Genomic DNA, 15,015 nt, shown 5'->3' with positions numbered 1-15,015 from the left:
TATCAAACTTTGTCCTTTAATTTCTAAAAGCACTTTGTGATTCTATCACCGAACTAATAACATAAGTGATTAAAATAAAATAAAATAAAATAAAAAGGGGGATTCCATAGAAAAACTTGGGTTGAAAGCTGAGCAAAACCTTAATGGATTTTTGAGCAATTTTCTAATTTTGGAATTTGTGAATAATGTCATAAGTTGGTAATAGGCCTATATAAGAAAGGCTGTGATGCATTAAGAGATTTGTCCTAGAAATTTTGAGATTAGCCCAAAAACTATATCTCCCCTCTAGGACTTACCCCAAAAATGATAGGGCGCCCAAGAAGCACCGGTGTTTTGTATGAGATGTATTATATTATGTTGCGCTATGTAGAGTTGTCGAGTAGAGCCCTGGTAATCAAACACCAGTGATGGGGCCCCAAATAATAAAAATAAAAATAAAAATAAAATAAAATAAAATAAATAAAAAATTTAGAATTACAAAAAAGGGTAATCGTGCAATATTTTCCTAAGGATTTTCTATTTTGGGGGGGGGGGGGGATAAATGTGTTTTAGCATCTCTCAACTTTATAAATAGAGATCTTTAGGGTTGTAAAATTTGAGAGAAAATAATGATTATTCTTGTTTTGCAATTTTATTCTTTCACAACATGTACCATAACTTCTAGTTCTCAAAAATTAAATGGAAAAAATCAACATACCATGTGCTATGGCTTCCTTTAAAAAATCTACTAAAGATAAGAATTAAAGATTTTAAATTTTTTTTTTTTTTGGAAAAAGTTAGAATTCATCTTCTTTACAAGTAATGATAGTAGGTTTTAAACTCCAATGAATAGTTTGTATTAAAAATTGAATAACTCTACATAATATATATTTTAATTTTAAAATGTATAAAAACCTTAAATATTGTACATAGTATTAATGATTTAGGTTCTAGAAATCCATCATATAGAACCTAAAGATTCAGGTTCCTACTAGTTTGACTCCATTTTATAAACTTACTCTAATTGATTCCAATAAAAAGGGAATTGAACCTAGGTTTTCAATTTTGGTTATAATTTGCGATTGGGTTTGCTTCCCATGTCGTGTCCTTGAATCTCTACATGCCCCTCCATAGAAATGTGACTACTTAAGTGTCGTAACACGTGACAAGATGTTGGATGGTGCGTGTGGCCCCAGGTAGATTAGTTTCATCAAAGGTGAGGATACTCCTAACGCTATCAAAATAACAATAATAACAATAATAGTAAAATGTACAATCCCACATGTATCACAAGTGCTTATCTGTAATTTAGAAGATTAATTAGAGGATAACTTTTGAGGTAATTTAACAGATTATAAAGGGTTTTTGAAGGTTACATGATAAAAAGAAACATTTTTGAAATTTTGAAAACTAACGAGATTATATGGTCATGGGTTGCAAGTTTCTTGGTTTTTGATGAAAATGACTTTCATTATATTGATTTTAAATGTAAAGGTGGGGGTGTTTTTGTAATCCAAATTTTGAAGGTCGAAGCACTCTATCTTTATAAAGTGGCATGTGCAAACACATACATATATATATATATATATATGGGTCCCGTTCGGCCACAAACATTTTGGTAAAACATTTTTCAAAACATGGGTTAGAGGTCTTTGAATGGGCTGATTTTTGGTGAGGATGATCTCTACGGTGAGGAGATCATCCTCACCAAAAATCAGTCCATTCTAAAACTTCTAGCCCCAATTTACAAGTTGAAAAATAGTGGACCATCCATTTTTTGTAAATCATTTTTTATGGGGTTAGAAGTTTTTGAATGGACTGATTTTTGGTGATAATGATCTCCTCACCGTAGAGATCATTCTCACCAAAAATCAGCCCATTCCAAAATCTCTAACTCATGTTTTGAAAAATGTTTTGCCAAAATGTGTTTGTTGTTGAACGGGACCCATATATATATATATATATATATATATATATATATATATATATATATATATATATATATATATATATGGGTCCCGTTCAACAACAAACACATTTTGGCAAACATTTTGGCAAAACATTTTTCAAAACATGGGTTAGAGATTTTGGAATGGGCTGATTTTTTGGTGAGAATGATCTCTACGGTGAGGAGATCATCCTCACAAAAAATCAGCCCATTCCAAAACTTCTAGTCCCAATTTACAAGTTGAAAAATTATGGACTGTCTATTTTTTGTAAATCATTTTTGATGGGGTTCGAAGTTTTGGAATGGGCTGATTTTTGGTGATGGTGATCTCCTCACCATACAGATCATTCTCACCAAAAATCAGCCCATTCCAAAACCTCTAACCCATGTTTTAAAAAATATTTTGCCAAAATATTTGTTGCTAAACATTTCCATATATATATATATATATATATATATATATGGGAAATGTTCAGCACCCTAAGTTTTACCACACACTTTAACAAACGTTTTTTGTCCTACATGGGTTAGAAGTTTTGGAATGGGCTGATTTTTGGTGAGGATGATCTCTATGGTGAGGAGATCATCCTCACCAAAAATCAGCTCATTCCAAAACTTCTAACCCCATAAAAAATGATTTACAAAAATTGGACGGTCCACGATTTTTCAACGTGTAAACATGGGGCTAAACATTTCGGAATGGGCCATTCCGAAACTTCTAACCCATGTAAGACAAAACGCGTTTGTTAAAGTGTGTGGTAAAACTAAGGGTGGCGAACGGGACCCTATATATATATATATATATATGGGTGGCGTTCAAGGGCCAACTTTTTAGCAAACTTTTTGGCAAAACATTTTTCAAAACATGGGTTAGAGGTTTTGGAAGGGGCTGATTTTTGGTGAGGATGATCTCTACGGTGAGGAGATCATCCTCACCAAAAATCAGCCCATTCTAAAACTTCTAACCCATGTTTACAAGTTGAAAAATTGTGGACCGTCCATTTTTTATAAACTGTTTTTGATGAGGTTAGAAGTTTTGGAATGGGCTGATTTTTTGTGATGATGATCTCCTCATCGTAAAGATCATCCTCACCAAAAATCAGCCCATTCCAAAACCTCTAACCCATGTTTTGAAAAATGTTTTGCCAAAAAGTTTGCTAAAAAGTTGGCCCTTGAACGCCCCCCTATATATATATATATGGGAAATGTTCAGCACCCTAAGTTTTACCACACACTTTAACAAACGTTTTTTGTCCTACATGGGTTAGAAGTTTTGGAATGAGCTGATTTTTGGTGAGGATGATCTCTATGATTAGAAGATCATCCTCCCCAAAAATCAGCCCATTCCGAAATGTTTAGCCCCATGTTTACACGTTGAAAAATCGTGGACCGTCCATTTTTTGTAAATCAATTTTGATGGGGTTAGAAGTTTTGGAATGAGCTGATTTTTGGTGAGGATGATCTCCTCACCATAGAGATCATCCTCACCAAAAATCAGCTCATTCCGAAACTTCTAACCCATGTAAGACAAAACGCATTTGTTAAAGTGTGTGGTAAAACTAAGGGTGGCGAACGGGACCCATATATATATAGGGTAGCGATCAATGGCAAACTTTTTAGCAAACTTTTTGGCAAAACATTTTTCAAAACATGGGTTAGAAGTTTTGGAATGGGCTGATTTTTGGTGAGGATGATCACTACGGTGAGTAGATCATCCTCACCAAAAATCAGACCATTCCAAAACTTCTAACCCATGTTTACAAGCTGAAAAATCGTGGACCGTTCTTTTTTTTGTAAACTGTTTTTGATGGGGTTAGAAGTTTTGGAATGGGCTGATTTTTGGTGATGATGATCTCCTCACCGTAGAGATCATCCTCACCAAAAATCAGCTCATTCCAAAACCTCTAAATCATGTTTTGAAAAATGTTTTGCCAAAAAGTTTGCTAAAAAGTTGGCCATTGAACGCCCCCCTATATATATATATATATATATATATCAAAAAGTGCTTTTTGTACTTTAAAATATTGATTAAAAGTTATTGAAGATTACATATTAAAAATTGAAATTTTTTTTTATAATTTTGAAAACTAGGCAAAGGTTGCAATTTCCTTTTTCTACTTTATTACTGTAGCAACTTTAAAGGTTAGGTAGAATCACGATCAAGTGCGTCTACACGTTTTGGTTGGAGGCTAAACAAGTCGGGCTGTTTGGTGAGGCAGATGTGTTATAAACTCTAACCAAAACGTGCAACGAATACGCTACACGTGATCGTGATCCTGATTCTACTTTATAAAGTAAATAAAGACAAATCCATATTTTATTAATTTAAAAAAAAGTACTTTTATTCCTTAACTCTCACGATTTTGATTTTGATTTTTTATTTTTTTCTTAGTTTTTCTTTCTTTGATGATATCTAATTATCTATCTTGAATTTGATTTTTCAAAATTCTTTATTTTTACTCTTTTTATAAAATATGAAACAAAAATGGTTTAATTGCTTGGTTTTTATTGATTTTCTTTCTTGTTCTGTTTAGGATTTGGGTTTGTGAGAATGCTTCTCTGAATTTCTTTTGTGGATACCCAGAAAATGGTGATTTTTTCTTGCATAAATAAAAGTGAGACCTCTAATTGGTTCCTCATGGACATAGAAAGTATGTTCTAATGTCTTCGATAAAGATATCACTGCAAATTTGATCCCTGTAAGAAAGTTTTCATTAATATTTTTTATTTGAAGAACCCATACATTATCTTGGCTTAATTGTTTTTATGTGCCTATGTGGTCAAGGACTTAAATTTAAATTTGATGTGCTCCAACAAATCTAAACCTTTTGGAATATTGGTTTAGGTTATTAACATTTGCTATCAAGCCAATCCCATATCTTATATTCAATTTAAAGAAAAGATTACCTAGGACCTCTACGAACTGCAGGAAAACCCATAAGCACAATGTGAAAAAGTGCAAATTTGACGGTTTTGGACTATTAAATTTCATAAAATTCAATGGACCAAGAAGTTGAATTGACATCAAATTTTTCATTGTCAAATTTTTTTTTTCAATAGGTCAAAACTGTCAAATTAATGAAGAATGAGAGAAATTCAACAGCTCTAAACCATCAAATCTTGGAACATTAAGAATTTCGATGGTCCTAGACTGCCAAAATTCAATTTCTAAAATTCGTGGGCCTTGAACCGTCAAATTTTTACGTCGAATTTCCAGTTTTAACGTAGTGAAAAATTGTTCGAAGGCTATATAGGTTATGGGGAAAAAAATCCTTGGGAAAAGGCTAGAGAAATGTTTGGACCAAAGTGAAAGCCGTCATGTGCCATGTTTCTTTAGTGATTGACTTTATTAATGGATTTGAACAATTTTTTCTATAGCTTTCAATCCATGATGAGGATTAATTCTTCAATGACAATGAATTGGGGTAGTCCAAGTAAAAGTTAGTGTGCCTTCTCCTTTTTATTATTTATTTATTTTTATTTATTACCAACCGATTTAAGTTATTTTAATTTTTTTGGGCTTTGTGAAATAAGTCCATAAGTTGGTTGTAAGCCCAAACAAGATTTGGTCTGATGAATGGTCAATATACATCCATCAGGCTAATTTTGTTAGGCCCATAAACAGGTGAGAAACAAAATGAATATTTTAATAGACCTACTATTGCCACATCAACTTTTACTAATACTAATGCCACACCTATTCCTATATAAATCACCAAACAATTGTACACAGTTAGTGTGGAGTTAGTAAAAATTGGTGTGACAATAGTAACTCTCTATTTTAATTATCAAATTATTATATATAACTACAAGCAATATTATTTTTTTTTAAACAAAAAGGATAAGATTCTGATGACGAGGACAAAAGTATTTAGTTTGGATTCTAATTATGTTAGATAAGATTAGATAGAGTTTCTTTCTTTAAATCAAACGAATATATAAAGCAGTTAAAGAAATAATCTTTTTCTCACTATCTTGATTCTTTTTCTCCTAGTTTTTCGTTCCGTTTTGATTTGATAATATCTAATATATCCTCCATATGAAACAAAAATGGCGGAAAATCCGAAGTCTATGATGGGGCGCCTTTGATTGCTTGGTTTTTATCGATTCTCTATCTTGTGATGTTTAAGTTTGTGAGTCTTTTTCTCTGAATTTCTCTTAGAAAATGGTGATTTCTGATCAAGATGAAGAAAGTGTTCCTCACATAGATGGAAACAAGATGTCTGATTGGTTCTTTGTGGACATAGAAAGCTTGTCTAATGGCATCGATAACAAAGACATCACTTCAAATTCAAGGATTACTGTAAGATGGTTTTCTTTAATCTTCTTAATTGTAAGAACCCATGCTTTGTAACTAGTTTTAATGATGAAAATCATTTTAATTCATGCTTTTTGATGTTTTTTTTTAAATATATTATTAAAGTGTGATTAAACAGATTAATGATTTGGGTTTGTGTTTATATGTGGAGGTAAAGTTGCAGAGAGGGCTTAGTCCAAAAGGGTCTGAAAGAGGAGAAAGGATCACAACTACTTTAGCTTCTACTGTTGGTGTTGAAGATGGATCATCAACTGATGGTAACTTACCTTACTTTGATTTTTCAAGAATTATTGGACAAGAGACTCCATTTTAATCTAGTTAAACCAAGGTTGAGGAATTGCAATTCTCTCCTTCCGGATTCGGTTTACTTGGAGAACCATATCTTGGTATGTGAATGGGTTGAGCAGTACTTGGAACGGGTCGATTCGGGTCAAACAGCTTTCTCTTAAGGGCTGTTTGATTGCCGAGAAAATCCCACAACAAATCGTTTACCACAAAAAATTCGTATTTTTTGGTTTTTGAGAACACAAGTAGTTAGAAAAGGCGGAAAAAATTTTCCCTTGACGCACGAGATTTTCCACCAAAGGTGGGAAATTTTTTTCTCTCCCCCAACCCTTGGAAAAGGATTTGCGACGATTCTCACGGTTTTGTAACTTACACCTTATTGTGGCCGAAACCTGATGGTGGTTCTTATAAATAAGACTCCGATTAGCCTTACTACATTAGTAAGGATTTCACCCTTACCACGGATCCTTGGGGGCTCACCTTGTGGCCTCCAAGAATATGATTTGATGCTTTATAGTTGTAGAGGATAAAATTTTATGAACTTCCAAAAAGAAAAAATTCATAATAAAAAATTATTTTTCTCCGTTGTATTTCAATTTTAAGTTTTGGAGTTACGTGAAAATCCGATAGCCATCCATTTTCAAAACCTTGGATTAAGTTTAAAAAAAAAAAAAATTTTGAATTTTTTTTTTTTCTGAGTTTTTTCATGAAACTTATAGGGCTATGGTGCTGTATTACTGATTTGGTAATCCATTTGCACAAAATGACTCTTAAGCTGGAAATCTTACTAAGTTAATAAGGAAAGAGTTTCACTTATAATAATTGAGTTCCGCTAACTTTTAGTAAGGATTTCACCCTTGCTAAGGGTCCTTGGATTCACCTTGTGACATCAAAAGCCATTATCAAAAGCTTCAAGGTTGTAGAGGACAAAAGTCTATGAACTTTGAAAAAAAAAAGTTATTTTTTACTATTGAGTTTTAATTTTAAAATTGGAGTTAAGTGGAAATTCAATGGTCGTCCATTTTTTAAACCTTGGATAAAGGCGAGAAGAAGTTGTTTTTTGAAATCCTAAAATCAAAGAATCTTTAGTAAGACTTAAAATCTTATTAAGTTAGTAAAAGATCTTTTGGCTCAAATGAATTACCATATTTGCAATCCAACACCAGAATACTCTAGATTCCATGGAAAAATTCATATCTAATTTTTCGTTTTTTTTTTAAATTCATTTTAAACATGATCAAAAGTTTTGAAATTGGATGGCTGTGGAACTCCCAAATCTAAATTATTTTCCATGATAGGATTTGCCTTTGCAAAACATTATTTTCCTTGCAATCAAACACCCTTTAATTTATTTTATTTTTAAATTTTTAAATCAATTTGGATAGATATCGGCAAGAGTTTTTCAGTTTGGTCCCACAATTCTAAGGATTATGTTGTTGAAATTGTTCTTTTTTTTGCTTAGATTAGAGTCAATCCAATATTTCAAATAATCCCGATGACGACCAATCACACAAACCCAAACCCACACGTGTGTCAAGCATCTCCAAATTACAAAACTACCTTCGTTATTTATTTGTTTGTAGTTTTGTACTAAAACAGGTATCCGCTCTGTTGTACATTAATTAAACTTAAAATTAACATTATAGTGGATACTTGTTTCAGTAAAAGTAAATAGATATGAAAATAATTTGATAAATATTTTAAAACATGCGCTGGCACAGCCCAGTAATTTTGATCTTATTGATGACTATGTATTTTTCCATAAAATATTATTGCTTTAGATTGCATTTTAAAATTTTCAAATAATTACCAAAGTAGTTAAAAATACAGAAAAGTGGTACATATGTTGATACAACTAGCACGTAATGTTAATATATATTAACAAATTGTGAACATTATGTGATGGCTTTGTCAACATTAACAACCTTTCAGAAATATAAAAAGCTTCTGTAATTATTTGGGAATTTACCCTTTTTAAAAATCAATTGTTTTAGAATTTTCAAAGAATTGTTAAAATGGTAGAAATTCTAGTAAGACAGTTTTGAATCCCAAAAAAATTCCCTTAACATATTTCTATAAACAGATATTTTATGGTGTTTTTTGAGTTGTTAGGTTTAGGTGTTGGGTCAACTATTTTAGGTCTTGGTTTTTTTTTTTTTTTTCGGTTGGCACAGCTCATCTATTGTTTTATTTTTGTCTTTCTATCTTTCATCAATTCATGTGGCCCAACCCATGTTTACAGTTAATAAGTCCAACATCGTCCCCTTAGTACCAATAGGGCCCACAGAGCCAATCAACACAAAACCACAATCGATCATCAAGATTGTAACTGAAAGCAGATGCAGAAGACACGGCAAGAAGCCATCTGTTCGGATGCTTGATCCTAGGGGGGTCCTTTGGATTTGCGCAACCTTGTAAGTCATTTCAAAATGCCACATCGTACACTTTTAGCCCAACATTAGAGATTTGTAGCCGTAGGATTCCAGCATATCATCATGGGCTTCATCAAGAATGGTTGAATCCAATGGCTAGAAATCACCAAACTTGCTTATTTTTCTGTTGTAAAATCTCTTATTTATTTATATTTGAAATTGATGATAGTATGTGTGCGTGTGGCAGGTCGAGCATGGGGACAATGATACTAATATACTTAGCTCTTTCCACGGGCAAAACCCGTTAAAATTCTTCTGGTGTATAGAATGTAGAACAGATAGGCAGATAGCTTCAGCACTCCTAGATTCAATATTAACTCACTGCAGCAATACAAGGAATCAAAGCAACAACAAAAATCAATAATTGTTGCTTTCTTTAATTTGTTTATAATCATGAATTATTAAGCTAGGTTTATGATAGGTGGCACATTTTGAGTATTGCAATGCCATATGTATCTCTAGTGAGGCCATCGAAGTATGTTTAGTAGTTGGGGAGGAGACTGATTATCGATATAACACAATGTTATAGAAACAATTTCACCATGGACAAGATATTAGTATTATCAAGCCGACGAATAAATAAGTAAAATGCATTTATTGTGTTCTTATATCACCCCACACTTTTATAAGTAATGACCTCAGTCCAACAACTCCTTTAAGTGTAAATTAAAGTTCTAACCAACAATTGCCATATAATTGAACGATAGAATCATACAAGAGAGGCCAAAAACCCTGAAATGTCCTCAAGTATGTCATTATCCCCACAAATTTTGCTTTTTTTTTTTTTTGGTTGTCTTCAAACATTCACTTATGGTATCTAACCAATTCTAGGACTTTAGTTGAAGTTCATGTCCAAACCAAGTTACTTAATGGAATTACGACATGCTAACTCTCCAGAAGTTCTAGGGTGACTTTCACTCAATTATAATGCGATTCTCCAAAAATCTTATCTAGCCAACACAAAGAGAGGTGAGCCTAGTTAAAATGTCAAACGAATTGCCCTCAATTACCATTGTTGGTCAAATATCAAATGATAAGTGTTGTGCATCTAGGGAGTGATGCTGACTGAAGCTTGTTGACTTCACAATAACAATTGAAGCAGAAAACAAGAATGTAAACCTCACAAAAAGAAACTCTCCAGTAGACTTGTTAATATTTGTCTTCTGTTCAAGTAATAAGTGATGAAAAACAATGTAAAGAAACCAGTATCATTTCAGAGAAAAACAAATCCATAAGAAGAGAATTGGTCTCAAATTAGAATTATTTATCTTGTATAGATTTGTTTCGTCATTTACACATGGCTGCATGATTTTGTATTTGTAGTATAACGAGGAAAAAAATCAATATAAGAGCATACTCCTTAGCGCTTTGTATCTAGACAGATGGTTCAGCCAGAGGTAGGGTATCTTTGGGTAAATTATCAACGCCTTGTCCAACAGATGTCATTAACAAAAACTTACAAACTAGTAGCGCTTTGAGATTCGTGACATAGAGCACTTTTGTTTGCGGTCATGGTAAAGCCTCAAAACTACTGCTGCTGTTTCTTCAATAGCTTTTCCTGTCACCTCTGTAATCACAGTAAGTAACAATATGATCAATAACAACAAATACTTGCATGATCCAACCGTTTCCTTCATTCAAGCAGAAACTGGTGTAGCAACCACTAGTCTAGCATGTTACTTTGTCTTATATGTAAAATTAGGGAATACTAATGGGGGAAACTTCTTTGGGGAACCCGGCTTAGTGTTAACTTCGATTTAGTGCTACAAGTCATGGGTTTATCGCGCAACCAGAAATTCTCCCATTTGTAAATGTTTTAGAAAAATTAGAAAGTTTTAGAAATGTCTGAAGAGTTCTAGATAAGTGTAGACTATGATAGAAAAATCTTTAAAGTTCCGATAGTGATCTGTGTTATACAAAATAGAAACTTCTAGAACGTGTCTAGATATTTCTTTGGTGAGTTCTAGATTTTAGGAAGTATAGATAATTTAGAAAGGTTCTCTAATTGGGGAATGATGTAAAAGTTTTCTAGATAATTCTTGTACCCTCCTTCCAAGTCTATAAATAGGGAAGGAGACCTCATTTGTACTCAAGCTTGAAGAGTGTGTAAACCCTCCAAGTTCTACACAACTGTGTGTGAGAATTCATTTGAGTGAATTGTGGTGACTCCTACGACACATGGGTAAATCTAACTTGAACTAGATTATGGGGATTAGCTTGAGTGTTCCACAGGAGCTAGGTAACAAGAGGGGCTAGATCCGTGACATAAATCTTTGAATGGTTGAGGGAAAAATTAACGTTAACAGTCAGTAAGAAGATCACTGATTAGGCAAAAATGGATTAGATTTTAATCCGAGAGGTTACCCATAACATTGATCTGTCCAGATTGATAGCATACATTCACCACATGTGAAGGAGAAGGCACCATGAACATTGATGATAGGCAATAGATGGATAAGCTAACCATTTTATCTTAAATTCTACTCTACTTATTAACTTTATTTCTCCATGTTCTCAATGAAGATGTTGAAAACAAACATATAATATAAAAACTAAAAGCAAATGAAGTCTAAAAAAGTCTGTTTTGCTTACCGATGACTGGCCACATTGGATTACAAGCAAAGATCCTACCAGCGAACACCAACTCCTCTCTCACGTGAACCATCTCCGAATAATTATTCCTCATTTCACCGCCAAAGCCTAGACTTTTAGCTCTTGTTCTTCTAATCGTTTGCAAGATCACAGGGTTTATGGTCAACCCAAAAATCTTCTCTTGTTCTATCTCAAAGATTGTCTTTGGCAATTCTACACCCATCACGATTGGTACGTTTGCCACTTTATATCCTTTTTGTGCCAGATAAATTGACAATGGAGTCTTTCCAGTGCGAGAGACCCCAGTAAGGACAATGTCTGCCTTGTGGAGATTTTGGGGTAGGGCCCCATCGTCATGCTTAATTGTGAATTCAATGGCTTCAATTCGGCGGAAATATTCTTCAGAGAGAGGACGTGTCCGGCCTGGAGCTCCACGAGGAATGCCGGATGGAGAGACACCAATATGGGTCGCGATGGCCTCCGTGATGGGTCCTAGAATATCATTTGATGGGACACCCCAAAGCTTGCAAGCTTGCCTAGCTGACTCTGCCATGGATGGGTCAGCTAAAGTGTAGAGTAGCATTGCACCTTCTTTGGCTGCCTGCTTTATGATCTCCATTAGATGCTCCACATCATCAATCTGAGGGTATTAGTAACATATAAATATATTTCAATCATACTCATCGAAGCAAGTAAAAATACCATAAAATCTTTTGCTCCTATCAAACTTCCAAGCAAATCATCTTAGTGATAGTGTTTGGTTACTGCCATAAGTTTATTATTGAACTCTTTTCATGCAAAAAATAATTTAGAAATAAATAACAAACTTCAAGGGAATTGTTTCCAATCCATTTTCACCACCTTGAACTGCTTTCAGCCTTTTTTTATATTATTTTTATTATTTATTCTTTTTTATTTTTAAATCCTAATTTATGCCCCAATCATCGAACCGTTTTATTTGCAAGAAACCCGATTTAGGGATAAACTTACATCAGTAACCAAACACCTCCTCATATTGAAGCTTCTCTTCGGATGATATGATATCATGGAATCATCAATTACAGGAGCAAAAAGGCATACTTACCCCTGAAAACAGATGAGTATTTACAGCACAGCCCCTATCCACCAAACAGTGCTCAAATTGCCCTAACGCCGCGTTAACGGAATGCTCAGCAGTCCATCCAGTTCCGTCAGAAACCATGTAGATTGATTTCCCCTCCATCATTGTATCGCTCTCATCTTCGCTGTGTGTCATCTCCCCTTGAAGAGAGAGATTCGTGGAATCATCCACAGCTTGAACCGGATCGGTCTGAGTGAGATGGACCGGACGGTCCAACCTTCGGCCAGCTCGTATGGTACGAGCTCTGGACCATCGGTTCAGCTGGGGACTACCCTTGAGCTTCCGAACCTGTGGCTTGGAATCAGTCTCCAGGTTAAGTTGGTTGTTCTGATTAATAGGGAGAGTGGAGGGCTTTCTAGGGTTGGATTTAGGATCAGTAATTGCAGAGGTAGGAGTGGGAGAGAAGCTGAAGCTCGAAGAATCCATCATTTTTTTTCCTCGCTTCGTTTCGGAGTAGAAACGAAAATAGCGGAAAATTGAAAGAGTTGTGCTGGAGTATCATTTCGGGAGGACGTTTCAGACGTGGAAGGGTAGAAGCCATATATGCATTCATTGAGATACGTGTGAGATCTCGATGAAAAATATTTATGATTCCGACACACTTCCACGTCAGAAATGTTCACCTTACAACATTACTTCAGTATTATCCAAATTGAAATTTGTGGAAGATTTAAGAAACGACAAAAAAGAAGAAGAGAGAGTTCCTATTACCGCACCAATTTTTATTAACACTGCATCAACTTTGTGCAATTTTTAAGTGATTTATATATATGATTTCAAAACTCATCCGAGATCGAGATGTATCATCTGAATCGTCTCAGTATCAGGCATGGACGAGATGGACAAGTCAAACTTTTGGACAAGAAATTAAATCTCACATTCATTTTTCATTTTTTTTAACAAAATGTCTCAAACGTATTGAAAAACTCATCTGAGACAACTTAGTATCTGACATTGATGAGATGAGATGCGAAATCGAATTTTAAAATCATTTTTTCAAAGTTCATAGAATTTTATCTTCTACAAACCTGATGTATTGGATCATGTTTTTAGATGATACAAGTTGAGCCCAAGAGCCCTTTAATGAGGGCACAATCCTTATAACCATTGTAGGCATCAAAATTTTAAGGAGGCCTTTACAAATTTTATCCCTAATTTTATAATGGGCCTCAAATCCAAATTAAGTCCATTAAATAGGAACGTGCCTCTTACAAGCCTGGATTTTGGGTTTTCACAGATAAAGCCCATGATCCAGTAAATACAAGTGATCCACATATTAAGTATTGGGCTTTACACCCAAACAAATGTGTTTGGCCCAATAATGATCCATAGAATCTTTAAAATTGGATTTGGACAAATTTAGCCTTTTAAATAAATCAATTAAACCTTCTTAAGTTGAGGGTATAATTGGAAAGCTAAATTACCTTTAAGTCTATAAATACAAGAGCCTTTCTCATTGAGAGAGGATCGGGATCACTTTCTCTCAGAAGACAGAAGCTCTCCCTCTAGAGAAGAAGAAGCTCTCAAGCCCTCCTCCAGAGACAAAGCAAAAGTTCTTCAGAGATCCGGACTCCGATTAAAGAGAAGATCAAGCATAAAGCTCTTCTCCGGAAGTCAAGAAAACTTTCTCAGCCGATAAAGCGCGAAGCCCGGAGAGAAGAATATCTACAGAAGCCTCTACAGAAGATCAAGCACAAAGTAAAGCCAACGTCAAAGCATCCTTCTCAGTCGATAAAGCACGAAGCTCGGAGAGAAGAAAAGCTACATACGTCATCATCACTATTTTTGTATTTGACTGTTAATCAGAGGAAACACTGAGATCTGTATCCACATTTCATCAAAAAAATCAATAAAATCATTTGCGATTATTTTTCGCGGATCTCGAGGTAGATCCGTTGAAATTTATTGTCGACAAATTTCTGGCACGCCCGGTGGGACCATCTCAGCCTCTCATCTTTCAGTCAACTGCAAGAACATCACCTAAAGCATCAATGGCATCTCGTAACGTCAACGCTATCGCATCTGCCACTACTGAGAAAGGTAAGAAAACCCTTTCTTCCAATCTTGAATCTGATCAAGTTACTAGTCGCGATCATCATGTGATACGAACAAAGACAAAGACTGGCGGAATCAAGCTAATGGAGCCTCTCCAGCATCACTCCAAGAAACGTGCCACAAAAACGGTACTTACCATGAAAGAATCGTGGGCGGACATGGTAGAAGACGACTCGTCAGATTCTGGATCTGATTCGAAGTCAAGCGAGGGATCATCTAGATCTTTATCGATCACTTCTCCGTCACAAACTCACACATCCATCAGAGCAGTAATGACAGCTGGTGC

General features: G+C 34.6%; 2 protein-coding genes across 4 annotated transcripts; one reads left to right on the top strand and one right to left on the bottom strand.

Moving 5' to 3' along the window:
- Positions 1-5,810: 5,810 nt before the first annotated feature.
- On the top strand, positions 5,811-9,570 carry LOC147387307 (uncharacterized). Of its 3 annotated transcripts, none has more exons than XM_086420053.1 (4): positions 5,859-6,230; positions 6,397-6,502; positions 8,773-8,944; positions 9,150-9,570. In XM_086420053.1, the coding sequence occupies exons 1-4, from the start codon at positions 6,093-6,095 to the stop codon at positions 9,208-9,210; spliced, it is 477 nt and encodes a 158-aa protein (XP_086276179.1). In that variant the 5' UTR covers positions 5,859-6,092; the 3' UTR covers positions 9,211-9,570. The 3 variants fall into 3 exon arrangements, with proteins under 3 accessions (XP_086276181.1, XP_086276179.1, XP_086276180.1); XM_086420054.1 differs by having other exon boundaries at positions 5,869-6,230; positions 6,403-6,502; XM_086420055.1 differs by lacking the exon at positions 8,773-8,944 and having other exon boundaries at positions 5,811-6,230; positions 9,150-9,194.
- Positions 9,571-10,194: 624 nt separating this feature from the next.
- LOC147387306 (putative pyruvate, phosphate dikinase regulatory protein, chloroplastic) lies at positions 10,195-13,149 on the bottom strand. Its single transcript, XM_086420052.1, has 3 exons — positions 12,639-13,149; positions 11,555-12,194; positions 10,195-10,529 (listed from the first exon to the last, which is right to left on the bottom strand). Exons 1-3 carry the CDS (start codon positions 13,101-13,103, stop codon positions 10,426-10,428), a joined length of 1,209 nt encoding a protein of 402 aa, XP_086276178.1. The 5' UTR covers positions 13,104-13,149; the 3' UTR covers positions 10,195-10,425.
- Between the last annotated feature and the right edge of the window lie 1,866 nt (positions 13,150-15,015).

This window comes from Akebia trifoliata, chromosome 13, assembly GCF_017979445.1.
Source record: "Akebia trifoliata isolate Shusen 1 chromosome 13, ASM1797944v1, whole genome shotgun sequence".
Taxonomy (NCBI): domain Eukaryota; kingdom Viridiplantae; phylum Streptophyta; class Magnoliopsida; order Ranunculales; family Lardizabalaceae; genus Akebia; species Akebia trifoliata.
This window is presented reverse-complemented; position numbering and strand designations above follow the sequence as displayed.

What these genes read in the sequence shown, in the direction of transcription:
- LOC147387307 (XM_086420053.1), top strand. Translation starts at nt 6,093, where the DNA reads ATGGTGATTTCTGATCAAGATGAAGAAAGTGTTCCTCACATAGATGGA. An exon ending in CTTCAAATTCAAGGATTACT is followed by an intron (nt 6,231 to 6,396) that starts GTAAGATGGTTT and finishes TTATATGTGGAG; the next exon opens with GTAAAGTTGCAGAGAGGGCT. An exon ending in CTTTGGATTTGCGCAACCTT is followed by an intron (nt 8,945 to 9,149) that starts GTAAGTCATTTC and finishes TGCGTGTGGCAG; the next exon opens with GTCGAGCATGGGGACAATGA.
- LOC147387306 (XM_086420052.1), bottom strand. Translation starts at nt 13,103, where the DNA reads ATGATGGATTCTTCGAGCTTCAGCTTCTCTCCCACTCCTACCTCTGCA. An exon ending in ATACTCATCTGTTTTCAGGG is followed by an intron (nt 12,195 to 12,638) that starts GTAAGTATGCCT and finishes TAATACCCTCAG; the next exon opens with ATTGATGATGTGGAGCATCT. An exon ending in TCCAATGTGGCCAGTCATCG is followed by an intron (nt 10,530 to 11,554) that starts GTAAGCAAAACA and finishes CTGTGATTACAG; the next exon opens with AGGTGACAGGAAAAGCTATT.